Source organism: Cynoglossus semilaevis, chromosome 12 (genome assembly GCF_000523025.1).
Source record: "Cynoglossus semilaevis isolate Cse_v1.0 chromosome 12, Cse_v1.0, whole genome shotgun sequence".
Taxonomy (NCBI): Eukaryota; Metazoa; Chordata; class Actinopteri; order Pleuronectiformes; family Cynoglossidae; genus Cynoglossus; species Cynoglossus semilaevis.
The window spans coordinates 4,172,203-4,187,135 of record NC_024318.1 but is presented as its reverse complement, the minus strand read 5'-3'; the positions used below and the strand labels follow the sequence as shown (position 1 = coordinate 4,187,135).

Here is a 14,933-nt window from a genome sequence, read left to right as displayed (position 1 = left end):
TGAGGACACGGGTCCACACATCACCAGCTCCTCCCTCTCTGCCAGCCCCTGGTGGTTGCCAGGGTAAACGTCACTGAGACAGTGGACTCTGCTGATGTCCAGCTGTGAGGGGGCGCGTGACATGATGCTCAACAATCACACACCATGACAACCTGGCAACACTGCTGCTGAGTTCTCATTCAGACCTACAGTACAGTGAGAGTACTGGGGGAGGGGGGGGGCACAGAGGGGACAGAGAGTCTCTGCTGTTTAAAGACTTCATCTGAACCAGTCTGGACGTCTGCAAATGTCTGAAAACACCGAGAGAAACGAGTTCCTGGAACTGATGAAACTGAGCAGGAAACTGTGTATATTATTATATATACACTTTATACTGTATAGAATATTGGAACTGTTTTATTATAATGGTTTAATTGATAATGTAGATATTGATGTATTGGAACTGTTTTATTATAATGGTTTCATTGGTAATGTAGATATTGGTGTTATTAGGGGTGTAAGAAAATACACAATCAATACACTGAAACATCATGATGTTTCCTTTCCTGATCCCGTATCAATCTCCTCCATCATTGATTATTGATATTTTCACCCATTCCCAGTCCAATATTCCTGGTGTTGGTTCTTTTTCTTTTCTTTCTTCTCTAGTGATTTCAAATGTAGATCCCTCTGTACAGTATGTTCGCCACTCAATAGTTTTTCCTAAAAACTTTATATAGTTTTAAATATTATCGGTGCTGATTATCGAGACAGACTTTTCTCTAAACTCACGATTCGTTCTTACTTTGTGTAAGTCTCGAACTGAGACTTGCCTCCAGATGCCCCTAATCTCAACCAGTCTTACACTGCCACCTTATGGACAAAATGAAACATTTTCAAACAAAGTTGTTCTTCCTCTATATGAAATGACTTTGCGTGATTCTCTCTACCAGACACACACACACACTCTCTCTCTGTTTAAGTCACTAAGAATAATAGTACTGGTTTCTGTATCACTAGAATTATTTTTTTAAATTTTTAATTAATTCAATTTTAAATTGTGAAAATGTCTCATGATTTATGACCTAGACGCCAGAGGGCGCGTTTTACAGGGTTTTTATATTCCTCTTCAGATAGTAATTTTTAATTAAGGGGAAAATTAAACGAAACTAAAACTAAACATGTTCTAAACGATACATTTAACAAATGATACCACTTGCTGACGTCATCTGCAGGACCAGAGGTTCCGACTACTACATCACACACACACATATCTCTGTACAGTACACACACGTACTGTATTTGCCTGTACGTGTAGAAAAGTCCACAGTTCTGAATCAGAGGTCTGGTCTTGGGGGGTCGTGGAGGGTAGGGGGGGGGTTCTGTCCTAGTTCTGAACCCCTCTCTAAATTTACCAGGCCTTGTCACCACGTGTGCCTCTCATATTTCTGTCCAACAGGACCAGCTATGAATAGAAGAGCAGTGACACAGATTAACACGGCTGATCTCTACAGCAGCAACACAACGATTCTTCTCCAATGGACACCCCCTCAACCAGAGCCTCCTGTGTGTGGGAAGGTGGGGGGGGGGGGGGGGAGGGGGGGTACTGTCCGTACAATCACTTTACATGTTGTATTCAGGTTTCACAACTGCTTTTATCATCATACAATCATTTACATACATTCAAACTGTGGTTCACTCTGACTGCAGTACAAACACTGGTATAAAATATGTTGTTAAATATATATATAGATGTTAATATATCTATATATGTTTATATATATATATATACATATATATATATATATATAAACAGTTCTAGCAGGATATAATGGAGAAAAACTACTGCACCTGTCCAGCAAACCAATACTACACATTTGCATACACTCAGACAGTACACACTGTGGAGGAGCAGGTTGAGGAGTTGAGCTTATAAATCCACAACAACAACTAACCACATCAGAGTATGAATTAGGATATAAGGATACTCTTTAAATCATACCACCATTAGTAAAGAACACTGTAGTAAATACAGCAGTACTGCAGTAAACATGACTGCTGTATATTCAAGAGTTTAAAAAAAATCCAGCAGGACTCACCAGTGAGATGTGTTCAGATGTGGACCAGAGTTCCTTGTATGCTTTAGCTACATGCTGTTAGCACCTAGCTTCAGTAAAGTTCCCCACAGGGTACAGGTGAAACTGCTTCCTGTTTTACCCTGTGGCCTGTCCATTTCAAATCCACTGTCCATTTAATCCTGAGGACAACATCTGGACCAGAACGTTTGGTTCTCCTTTTCTACTGCCGGTCACACCAAAACACCCCAAACAAATGTGGGGAAACATCTGCACTGACTGACAGGATGACATCATCATGACAGGCCATGGTGGGTGGGCCAACACCACATATCAACTTTTGATTGGTTCATCATTCTGTCACTCTCATTCAAACTTCAACTTTTTAAACTAGTCAACCTTTATTCAACCAGGACAAGACAAGACAGGTGTACAGTCACAAGACTGACAACCAGCAACAACAAAACACACTTTCAGCACTTTTACAATTTATAACTCCATACTTTAACTACTTTATCCACCGTCCAGCAGAACATTTTTACCAAAACATAAAGGCCCTAAACATCTTTGGCTTAGCAGTGTGCAATAAATAAAAACATTTCTAAAAATAACAAATCTCTGTCCTTCTGCTCTCTTCTTCAGTGGTATTTTTATCAGATAATTCATTCTCTGCAAAATTCTGGAGAATGACCTTTGACACCAGGCCACAACCTGCTTCTCTGTCTGTTCTAAGAACTTAAATCCACTTCTGTTAAGTGTTTATACTTCAGGATTCTTATAGTAAAGTACGGGTAAACCTATAATGCCATGGTGTAGTAGGATCTTATTAATGTACATAATAAATGTGATGGGCTTCCCTCTGTCCTTAACTTTGTATCACATGACTGCAGGGTTTTCCATGATCGTTGTTGAAATGTATTTTTGTCCTCATGACGGTAGACTAATCCAAGGCGATTCTCTCTAAAGCTATAATTTAAAACCTGCCACATCAGAACAAACTAAAGGCGCTATAACCTTCAAACTCTGATCCCAGGATCCAGTGAGGCAGAGCTGGACATCCTCTGGTCCTCAGGTTGAGTTTCAGATCAGGATTATCTGGTGATAAGCTGCCTCCTATTTATGCATCTCTGTCAACACACAGGCTCTCTGTACAATGTCACTGCAGTGACAGTGAAAGTGAAGGAGCTGAGTAAACTGAAGTGAAGAGGTTTATGATGTTAGCAGCCACTCTGAAGAGTTTGACAACATCAGCACATGACTGAATAAACAGTCTTATCTCTACTGTGAAAGAGTGATTTACCATCCACGACGGTAAACACAAAAAACGTCATCTGTATAAAACAGTTAGCGATGCTCACTAGTGATTAGTGGAGTTTGTCTGTAGTTCAGAGAAGAGTAGAAAAAAAATCAAGACTAAGGAAATGAATTTAATTTCCTCCCAGAAGCATTCCCCAAATTCCTAGAAACCCATCCTTATCTATGACAGAAGTCTGATCACGAGGCTCGGTTACTACAGTGCATTAGTGAGTTTTGTAATCTGATTTGTTTTATGGCACCAGTCTATTTTAAATGTGAATTGTGAAATGTGTTTTTAAAAAAACTGACAGCCTTTGACAACAAACTATTGACCTCATGAAAAAAATGAGGAATGGTATATAGACTAAAGGTGAGGTTAGCAGCCACAAACTGCTCTAAAGAAGAAACAAAGAAAAAGCTCAAATCTTTTTTTGGAACACTATAATACTACCATTACTTTAATATTATTATTGTGTTATTTTTATTATTATTATTTTAAAAAAAGGAGGAGCGAGCTCTTGTGACGTCAGCCACGTTGACTTCAGTCCTCCAAGATGGCGGAGGTAAGCGGGTTGAGGAGCAGAAATCACTTTAAGCCCAGCCACAAAAAACGAGTCGTTGACGAAGGTAAATCGCTGTTGGTTTTGTCTGTTAAGTTTATGAAAGTCCCGCCGGGCGGAGATGAGTTTGTCTTTTTATAACTGTCGTATTTGTCTGCGCCAAACTGTCTTTTCCGTTAGTCACTGTTGTTTTAGTTCAGCAGCGCAGTGTGTCCTGGAAAATGTGGCATCCCGGAGCAGAGCATGTGCCTGTCTGTGGAAACACACCGTCCACTCAACCTCACCTCGTTAACTATTACCAAGTTGTTAATATTTTATCGACACGTGCGTCTGTGTGTGCGGACCCAGTTAGAGGAGTGTTTTCTCTCCGTGACTGGGGCTGAAAACTGTCCCTGACCCGGATACAATGTTGAACCGCGACACCTGTCGGCTTTGCTCGCGCCGTCACTTTCACCTGGTTCGGTCAGAGGACCAACGGCAAGCAGCGTGTGCATCTGTCAACTGTTCTCTGAAGTCTGTCGTGGACTTTAACTCTAAAGTTTTCAAACGGCTGATCAGTGTTTTTTTCTGTTTTCTGTTGGGCAATGAGTTCAGTCCACGGGACTTGACGTTAATCCTGACACCGCTAATGACTCGTGTATTTTTAAATGTTCTATTATTAGTGTGCTCTGTTCTATTAGCCAACAGAACGATCTGTGTCGTATACAACCGAACAGTACCAGATACACTTACGTATCTGACGTACGTCACCAAGGGACTCGGTTAATTAGTTAGTTTGGGTCAGGGGTCTGCGACCTTCAACTTCAACTTTTATTGTAGTTTAAGTTTTAAAATACTGTAGTCATCTTATATACAATTATTGTTGTAGTTTTACCTGTTTTACAACAGGAAAAACTTAGTGATGTACATTTCTACATTTTCACATAATGAAGATAAATTTGTCTCAAACTTGACTTGTTAGAAACACTATAAACACTAGAAATATCATCCTAGATGGAGCCAGTGAGAAGAGGCAGCAGAGCTCAGGGGTGTTGATTCTTTTCAAATATGTTCAATCCTGAATAAATTAAAATAAATTAAAAAATAAAAAGTGTCCTTAACAGTGCCTAAATTATTTATAAGTGACAGCACATCTCCAACCTGTCAGTCTGCTAATTAATAAAATCCTAGTTGATGTTGTCAGATCATCAAACCCTGTTGTGTTGTATGATTATTAAATGTCATTTCTACATGCTGTTCATTTTAGCAGTATTAGTTTACACACACACATACCACGAATTGCTTATTCAATTTTTTTTAAAAATGTACAGAACATTTTACGTGTACAAATGCCTGACAACATCCTCCTCTGAAGCCCTCACATCAGCAGAGAGCAGAGACTTATTGGCATGGAAACTGCTGAACAAAGGAACTGATACGCTTCTGCTAGTTTCCTAGTAAAGCACTATTTTATATGTACTTGCTGCAGCAATGCAGTATTTTAATTTATTATATATCATATATATTTATTTATATCGTATTTTTTAGAAGTCAGAGACAGGTGTCTTGTCTACTTCTGTACAGACCAGCCGACCCTGTCGCCACCAAGTTCATCTGCTCTTAATCTGCACTTTGTCCTCACAGAATCACTCTTGCTCTGCTTGTTGCAATTGAACATTTGCCCCGTTTGACTCCAATCCAAGGAGGCAGAACCCGCTGGTCATTAGTTTCTGCTGTGCAGTGAGGCTGCTGCACCTGCATCTTAATGAGTTCCATAGGGTTCCTGTTACTCTGGCTGTGGTACAGTTGTGTCATATACTACTGTAGTACTGCATGATGAGAGTCACAGGATTTGTTCTTGATCTTTAAAATGAGAACGCCCGTGTGTTTAGACAGGTGCCTGATGTGAGCTGCAGTCACAGTTTAAATAGTAAACCTGATGGAGGTCAGCTAGCTGCTGTAGCCACATACTGTTGATAACCAGCAACGTTAAAGATAGAAACTATTATTAGAGCACAGATGGATAGAAAGATAAAGATAAAGATGAAGAAGTTGTATGTTCAGTTCAGATGGATAGAAAGATAAAGATATAGATACACGCTGAAATAGTGGCATTAAGTACTTGGTTTTCTGGGACAAAAAAAAAATCATGAGTTCCTTGATCAGTTCTTTTGTCAAATTGATGGAGAATCTAATTTTAGTTTCGTCCTCATTCTCTGCAGCTGAGGAGCAGGACACTTCATTATCCACTTCATCTTAAGTGTAACTGTAGTTGGAAACACAAAGCTACCGCTCTGTTGACTGTTTGTTATTGTTCCTTCATGTACACAGGCACACACACTCACACACACACACCTTATATTCTGCTGCAACACTCACACACACACACACACACCTTATATTCTGTTGCAACACTCATTCTTCTGAGTCCTAGCAGAATAGAGTCTTTATGCGTGTGTGTGTACATCAACTGTAACTCTTTATCCTGCTAAGTGCTGCAGCTCTGCCACAGACTGAGGAAATAAACAGACTGGATTTGTTTGTGCTGCTGATAACAGTAACTGCCCTGTGTTTACAGCAGACCCTCAGACAGAACTGCTTCGTGATTAATGCTGGGTTACACTTGTTAGTTGCTGAGGCTGAGGGACTATTAGACAGGACCATTGGTTTTACTCTCAGAAGCTGGTGAAGTTTTAAAACACCCATCTGTCATGGGTCTGAATAGAGATCTTGTAGACACTTACTGCTCGACGTATCTGTCTGTTGACCTTTGGCCTCGCTGTCTGGCAGTTTTCCCTGGTCCCAGATGTATATCGTACGGTTGTTTCCATGTCCTGAATGTTGGAAGAAAATAAAATCATTTCTACTGACAGTGTTGATTGGTGTTGAATAAAAAGTTCCATAAGCTAATTGAATGGAGTTATTTGATTAGTAATGTCTCTTGAATGTTGCCTTACCTGTCCAGGTGTCAGAGATCCACAGAGCCGTGTTCACCCGTGTGTGGACAGGACCTGAAACGATGATAACTCTCATTACATTTGGTTACATCGGTGGAGCAACACAAAGAACCTGGTGACATCACCTGCAGGTGTTTGAATGTTTGATGACCTTCAGTTAAAACATGTTAAAGATGATTTATGAACTGGTGGAGTTGATACCGATACTGGGGTTGATCATCAGCGACCCAGAACTGATGTGGCCTCTGAAGGCATGAATCATATATTTTATGATGTTGTTTTAACAGAATATTTCAACATCCTTTGTTCGCCTCCAGACTCCAGGCTGTGGGGTCGTATCAGGCCCAGACCTGTGCCGGTTGTTTGGTTTCTGCCTCTTTATTGCCTCATTGAAATGTAGTCCCTCTCCTCTGTTGATAACCCTGTTCTTAAGGTAGTTTTTATTTTCTTAGGTGTTAGCTGGGTTTTTGCTTCATTACTGCCACCTTCAGGATATAACTGCATGTTGAACCTTTTTATCAGATATAAGACTTCCCTCTATCTTTTCTTCTTGAATATTCAAAGGAATATCAAAGGATTCCAGCACCATTCAGGATTGGGCAGAGTTCACTCTCAGCATCCATTCAGTCCATCTGTACCAGTTTGTTATCCTCTTGTGGTTATTGATTCCTAGTGATTAGTACATTTAGTACATTTTTAATAATTTTGCAACATATTGGAAAAAGAGACTTTGTTTACTTTTTTATATCTTACATCTCAAACCACTGGCTGGTAGCATCATCAAGGTTTCTACTTTCTCTTTGTGTTTTTTGGTTTTGTTGTTTTAATTGAACGTGATCTCTTTGGGTTAAATAGTTCACTGGTGTAAAATATATCCAGTAGGTGGCAGTAATACAAGATTCAAATCAGCCTGTAAAGCCCAAAGACTATGGTTAGCCCAGCATCGTTGTCATCAAAAGTGGTAGTTTTTTTCAAAACAAAGTGTCATGCTAATGTGCTAGCACAATGGAAATACGTTACTTACTAGTGAACACTGCTAATTTGCTTAACACTAGCACAAGCCAAGACACTGGAGAAATAGTCCGAACACGTCCGTTGGCTGTTTCTGACTCTCAGTGATTTTGGGGACAAAGATATTTTCAGACTTGGCCTAGAAAACAGAGGACAGAATGTGGAACAGTTCTCTGCCCAGCGCAGCCTGAAGAACTGTTTTTGTTGTTGTTTGTTGTCACAGTTAACTCTGCCTTCACATTATTGTCACTGCTCTCACTTCACACCAGTGATCTGCAGCATGACATTATCTAACCAAGTGTCATTTATCTTTCTCCCTGATCTGTTTACCCACAGAGCTGAACAGTGTTGAAGATGTTTCCATCCTTCAGCACACACACAAACCTCCTCTAGCCAAAACAGAGGACCTGGACGATGAATTCCTCCCCACGACCATGGCCTCAAACTCAGAGAGGAAGAGCAGCCTCACCTTAACACCAGATGAAGAGATGGAGGAAGAGGAGGTAGAGTGTCTGGACCTGTTTTATGCCATTGTTTACTGGAGGCTTATATGAATCATATCCGTAGTTGGCAGAAGATCAAACCCACGTCTCAGAGCTGCCATCTTCTTTTCTTCTCCGTCTCGTCAATGATTTGAGCCTCGACTGTCAAGTGTTTTTAACTTCACTGACTGATACTTCTGTTTTTTTCAGCCCCTGGTGGAGGAAGAAAAAGACAGACCCATCCAGATTGTCCTGGCCAATGAGGCCGAGCACACCTTTGAGCTGGACACTGCCGCACTGGAGAAGATCCTGCTGCAAGATCACGTCAAGGACCTGAACGTGGTGGTCGTGTCTGTGGCCGGAGCTTTTCGCAAGGGCAAGTCCTTCCTGCTGGACTTCATGCTGCGCTACATGAGCAATGAGGTGAGGGGGGGGCTCTGTATTCATATATGACATATGTGTCTTATATGTTAAGTTGTCACAGTCGTAAAGTGAAACAGTCAGAATGGATTTACACTTTTCCTCACCAACAGTAGCAGTAGAGGATCTTCCTTACATCCACACACATTTGCTCTCTCTAACGTGCGCACCCATATGCACACATACACGCGCATGTGTGGAATGTCCTGAGCCTGTGGTGTGTCAACAGCTGTTATGCAGCATGAACTTGAACTTTCACTTCTGCACATGTTCATTGTCTTCATCCAAACTGGAGATAAGTTTTTCCCCTCATCGACAGCCAGTAGAGACATTAATGGAAAAGATCTGCAGCCACATGTCGATGTGAAGTGATGAGACTGGACAGTAGGTAAATGACCATCTGTCTCTGTGGTCACTTACTGGTTTGACTACTGCTGCGGTCAACATGAATCAGGCCACTCAGTGTTTTCACTCACAAATCAGCTTGTGGCCTGGCATCCGGTCAGCTGGGAACACAATGTAGAAATGTGCCGTTCAATGCCATCTTATTTCTGTGTGCCCTGCAGCGGTGTCAGTCCTGGCTGGGAGGTGATGACGAGCCTCTGACGGGCTTCACCTGGAGAGGGGGCTGTGAGAGGGAGACCATAGGAATTCAGATCTGGAGCCAAGTGTTTGTGGTGGACAAACCAGACGGCAGCAAGGTAGACAAACATTTGAGTCCTGCTGCAGTGAGAGCAGTGAGGAGTTTAGGAGTTCAGGTTGTGTTTCTAATTATCAAATTAAACACGGGTTGTTAAGAAACAGGCACGCGGTGCAGTCTTCCTCTCAAACATTGACACAGCAGAACAGCATGCAGGGACACACCCTCCTCTAACTGCCAGCTGAAGAGCAGAGACTGACACAGAACTGATGTTGGTGAATATGGATTTAAAACTGCTGCTCAGAGGCTTCATGAACAGTTCAGGTGTAAAATAGAACCTGTCGTGACAAGTGTTTTGCATGAGACAAACAAGATAAGCGATAAGCCATCGTGCAAACAAAGTACAGTGGGGCTTCAAGATACAAGCTAACCGAGCTCTGTCTTTCTCTCTCTCTCTTTTTCTATTATCTAAATCCAGTCCTCACTCCTAGTCCTTCTCCTACACTTAGTGGTCCCATTTTTATTAGGGAAAATGCAAACCAGCAGATTGACATACGAGTGCTGTTGTGTAACAGAATAGACTCCTATCCTGAAGCCCCACCGTACATGTAAGAGGTTGTGTCCATCAGGTGGCAATGTTTTTAAACCGGATACCACCAGTTCAGCAGCTGCAGCTGTATTTGATCAACAACAAAGAGTTCAGTGCCAACAAATTTAGTAAACAAAAGTTAAACTTTTCTTATTCTTTCACTATTAAATACAGGGTTTTGGTTAAAAACAAAAAAGTCGTATTTTACTTTGTCACTGTTTTTTTTCCTGGTTTCAGGTACATTTTTAAAGTTTGGTTGTTGTTGTTAAATTGACACTAATTGAAAACACTTGTTGTTCCATCAGGTAGCTGTTCTCCTGGTGGACACTCAGGGAGCGTTTGACAGTCAGTCCACCATCAAAGACTGTGCCACGGTGTTTGCCCTCAGTACCATGACCAGCTCTGTTCAAGTAAGAACTCATGTTTCCACTTTTTTATCTCACCATTTCATCAAACGAGGTAATGTTAAGGTCAGGGGGTCAGGTCTTGAGTGGAGAATGAGTGTTGTAGGTGGGAGAATAGAGGTAGAACAGAGATAACTGATATAATAGTACAGGAAGTAGGAGGTAGGATGATCAACTTCGGGAACACGTACCACTGTATTACAGCTGCTCTGTGTTTTTTCAGGTTTACAACCTCTCCCAGAACATTCAGGAGGATGACCTGCTGCATCTGCAGGTCAGTGAGATTCTTTTACTGCCATTAAAAAAAAAAAACAGAATACGTTTTTTTTTTTTATCATAATCATGTTGTCTTTCAGCTTTTCACAGAATATGGTCGACTGGCAATGGAGGAGATCAACCTAAAACCTTTTCAGGTACTGACAGTTTTTAACCAAACAACACCAAATGTCAGTGATGCCTTCATCACTGTCCCACAACAAGCATGTGCTTATTTGGACCTTTGTGTTTTGCGTGTCAGTCCCTGATGTTCCTGATCCGTGACTGGAGTTACCCTTATGAGCACTACTACGGTCTGAGAGGAGGCCACAATTTCCTGGATAAAAGACTTCAAGTGAGTCTTAGTCTCCTCCTCTGTCCTCTGACCTACAGCACCTCCACATCCTCTTCTCCAATGTCTTATAGAAAATGTCCTTTATCAAACCACGGTGGAGCAGGTTATGCCCCCACCAGGCTGGGTTATTTATTTTTAAACCAAACCAAAATGTGAACTTTGTTGTCAAATGTCTACGCTCTTGATCACATGGTACAGCCTGTCAGACACAGCACACCCTTAAAAAAATACTTGCCCAATGTAACCTGTGCAGAAAAAAATAATTTTGCTCCAAGACGTGTGTAAGACGTTCACACCAGTCTGTACGCACCGAGACGTGCACTGTTACTGAGGGGAATGCCATGTTCTGCTGTCGCAGGTGAAACAGAACCAACACGAAGAGCTGCAGAACGTGAGGAAGCACATTCACTCCTGCTTCTCCAACATCAGCTGCTTCCTGCTGCCACACCCTGGCCTCAAGGTGGCCACCAACCCTTACTTTGACGGCAGACTGAAAGGTGAGGTGACGGCAACAATCACATGTGCACTGAATAGTAAATGAAAGCTGACGGCTGCTGTCAACTGACGGTGACACCCGACCATGGTCTGTGTTTGTTTTCTTTAGACATTGATGATGATTTTAAGAGTGAACTGGCCAAACTGGTGCCTCTGCTGCTGGCCCCAGAGAGACTGGTGGAGAAGGAGATTGGAGGGAACAAAGTCACCTGCAGAGATCTTGTGGAGTACTTCAAGGTTCTGCAGGATTTCACCACAGTTTTGGTTTTGATAGGTCACTGTGTGAGAAGTAGAGAGGCCCCAAATGATAATGATAATTAGCTCCTCTAAAACCAGGAGTAGCATATGAGACCATCATATCATGCAGTATTTACAAGTGTTATCTCCTACATAAAGAAATACTAACATTCAGTTCAGGACATAATTGTGTTGACTTGATTTACGTCACGCCCCCTGCAGGCTTACATGAAGATCTACCAAGGAGAGGAGTTGCCCCATCCCAAGTCAATGGTGCAGGTCAGTTTCTGCAATGGGACTTTTATCATTGATCATTTTTACCACTGATAATTTTGCAGTGGTCTCTTAATTTTTTTCAGTGCTGTATATATAAATATAAAACTTTTTAAAATGAACAGCTAATGTTTAACGCTTACAATTCTGTGATCAGAGGTATGATGTTGGCTTATGGTTTAGTGGAATTTTTATTTATTTACAACTACTTGAAGAATTATCTGATTTGCTCTCTCCATCTCTCTCTCTCTCTCAGGCCACAGCAGAGGCCAATAACCTGACTGCAGTGGCAGGAGCTAAAAACATGTACAGTAACAGCATGGAGCAGGTGAGGACCTGTTTGGTTCTGACATCCTCAGGTCAGTGAATCCACAGAACCTCAGGTGCCTTCACAGTCGTGTTCTTCCTCCTCAGATCTGCGGCGGGAACAAGCCGTACATGGCCCCCGCTGACCTGGAGCGATGCCATGAGGAGTTCCGGGAGCACTCTGTGCGCTACTTCCGCTCTGTGAAGAAAATGGGCGGCGAGGAGTTCTGTCAGCGTTACCAGAACCAGCTGGAGGCCGAGCTGGACGAGTCCTACAGCAGATTCTCCAAAAGCAACGACAGCAAAAACATCTTCAACGCCGCACGCACGCCTGCCACGCTGTTCCTGGTCATGTTCATCACCTACGTGGTGTCAGGAGTCACGGGCTTCATTGGTTTAAGCACCTTAGCCGCACTGGCTAACCTGGTCATGGGCGCAGCCATGCTGGCGCTCTGTGCCTGGGCGTACGCGAGGTATTCTGGAGAGTTACGGGAAGTCGGAACGGTCATCGATTTGTTGGCTGAAACGCTGTGGGAACAGGTGAGGAGTCAGAGTGACAGAACCAAAAACTGTCCCAGAACCACAGCACGCGTGTGTGGTTCCTCCTGTTTATGGTTTTGGTGACCGTGTAGAACGATCATCTCGTCTGCCTCCTCCACATCGTGTCTGTTGTTTGATTCCTCGTCAGTGTTTGATTCCACACCAATCTCTTCATTTGTTCTCTGATGTCTCCCCTCCTGTCTGTCTCCCCCCTGCCCTCATGCTTTACAGCAGACAGTGAGAAAGGTGAGAGGTGCCACTTCCTGTTTCCTCCCCCTCGCCCCCCAACCATTTGCTTGATTTCCTCTATTTCCTGAATCAAACCTTCTGCGTCTTATTTACACTCCTGTGTAATGGTTTCAGTAATTGTCATCTGACATTGAATACATCAGCTCAGTCATCTTTTTACATTTTGTGGAGGGTGGGGGGGGTCTCATTTGGTAATTTGATCCATAAATGTTGAAATGTGTGACCAACCAGCAGCATCTCAGACTCTGACGTTGAAACATTTAGAGTTTTAAAGATGTCTAGAAGATGCTATATTACAGTGGGTTACTTTTCAGTCCCCCCCCCCTTTCCCTCTTCGTCCTCCCACTCTCTGTCAAGTGCTCCCTCTGTCTTCGTCCTTGTGTAACTTCCCACTCTCCTCTCAGGTGTTTTCCAAACTTATGGAGCCGGTCATGACCCGCCTGTCGTGGCCCGTCTCCCTTCTACCTTCATTCCTATCAGGAGCCACACTGGGACTCAGACCTCTGACTCCTCTCAACAACAACTACAAGAAGCCTAACTAACCCTCAGGGACCACTGGATCCTCACACTATCAACCTTAGAAACCACACTTCCTCTCATTGTTCATTTTCACTGCTGGATACTTGACCTTTGACCTCTGTGTGCTGACATATGATCAGAGGACCACCAGGACGGGGAGCCCAACACACGGTTTCTAATCATTTTATTCTGATGGATGTGGAAAGTCAGTGTTCCAACTTGTTTTGTTAAAAGGTTCTGTTGGATTGGTTTTGTGTCTGCATGTTTAAGCTCCGCCCACTTTTGTTCCAATGATTTGATTCACTTTTTCTCCTCTAACCTTTTTTTTATCCTTCAGTTTCTTTGTCCCTTTCATTGACGTTTCTGCTGCCGCTTCACATGTTTTGGTTTTTAAAAACTAATTCATTTTGTCTTCTCTGCTCTTTCTCCCCCATCCTCCCTCCGCTGCCTCTCCTCTGCAGGTGTTAAAGCCACTCAGTGAACACTACATGGAAGACAATGTCCGACAGACGCTGGTGAACTCCATCAAAGCCAGTCTGACAGAGCAGGCCTCTCAACACGCCAAATTAAAGACTCAGTGACTCACTCCGTCACCCTCCTTTCCCCTTTGAATTCTCACCCATTAAACCTCCCGCTCACCCACCGGCTCAGTGTATTTAGTCCTAGAACTGCGGAACTAGTTCAACGCCAAAGCTGATCCTTCTTTTTTTTTTTTTGGCCAAAACAATTACATTTTTTCTGCCTGAGCAACAACGACCAGTAGTCCTTCTGTTCTCTAGCTCCTCATCGCCCCCCAGTGCCTCAGAGCAGAAGCTACATATCAATAAGAGAAGCTGTTCAAAAGAAGTCTTGTGTGACAACACAGAACTTTAATGAAAGTTAAAGTTCTTCTCTGTGCCACAACATCACAAATGCATTTTACCACTGTAGATTATCTCTCACACGCACACACACACACTCAGAAGACTGAATTCACCTGTAGAATGATCTGTAATTCAGGGGAAATCCATAGACTGTAAACAGGACCTGGACAGAGCCCCCTTCACAGCAGACTGTGTTTTTGGGGTGAGACCAAAACCAGAACATTTTTTTCTGCTGATTTTAAAGTTAACATCAAGTCGTTATTAAGTGGGCCAACCTTATTCTGTGATCTCATCGTCTTAAGATCTCGGCCGTCGTCTATGGAATGTGAGGTCTCTTTATTATTATTATTATTATTTAAATACATTTTCTTACAAGACGGAGCTGGTTTCAAAGACCATACGTTCATCAGACAGATCTTTACTGGTGTTTAAGAATCTGTCACATTTTC

The 14,933-nt window shown here is 42.5% G+C and overlaps 1 protein-coding gene and 1 long non-coding RNA gene across 6 annotated transcripts in view; one reads left to right on the top strand and one right to left on the bottom strand.

Moving 5' to 3' along the window:
* The window catches only part of LOC112487803 (uncharacterized), a 43,864-nt gene that overhangs the window by 25,015 nt on the left and 3,916 nt on the right, over positions 1 to 14,933 (bottom strand). For 2 of the 4 annotated variants that reach the window (XR_003051246.1, XR_003051247.1), the window contains exons 3-4: positions 6,847 to 6,900; positions 6,634 to 6,723 (exon numbers count right to left, since the gene is read on the bottom strand). This is a non-coding gene — a long non-coding RNA (uncharacterized LOC112487803). Of the gene's footprint in view, positions 1 to 6,266; positions 6,724 to 6,846; positions 6,901 to 14,933 lie in introns of those variants that run through there. The other 2 variants (XR_003051245.1, XR_003051244.1) reach the window with 1 other exon arrangement.
* atl2 (atlastin GTPase 2) lies at positions 3,856 to 14,927 on the top strand. Of its 2 annotated transcripts, none has more exons than XM_017037439.2 (14): positions 3,856 to 3,977; positions 8,194 to 8,360; positions 8,550 to 8,762; positions 9,326 to 9,460; positions 10,294 to 10,398; positions 10,616 to 10,666; positions 10,749 to 10,805; positions 10,910 to 11,002; positions 11,361 to 11,499; positions 11,607 to 11,734; positions 11,957 to 12,013; positions 12,264 to 12,335; positions 12,422 to 12,853; positions 14,083 to 14,927. In XM_017037439.2, exons 1-14 carry the CDS (start codon positions 3,905 to 3,907, stop codon positions 14,200 to 14,202), a joined length of 1,842 nt encoding a protein of 613 aa, XP_016892928.1. In that variant the 5' UTR covers positions 3,856 to 3,904; the 3' UTR covers positions 14,203 to 14,927. The 2 variants fall into 2 exon arrangements, with proteins under 2 accessions (XP_016892928.1, XP_024916353.1); XM_025060585.1 differs by lacking the exon at positions 3,856 to 3,977 and adding an exon at positions 6,720 to 6,977.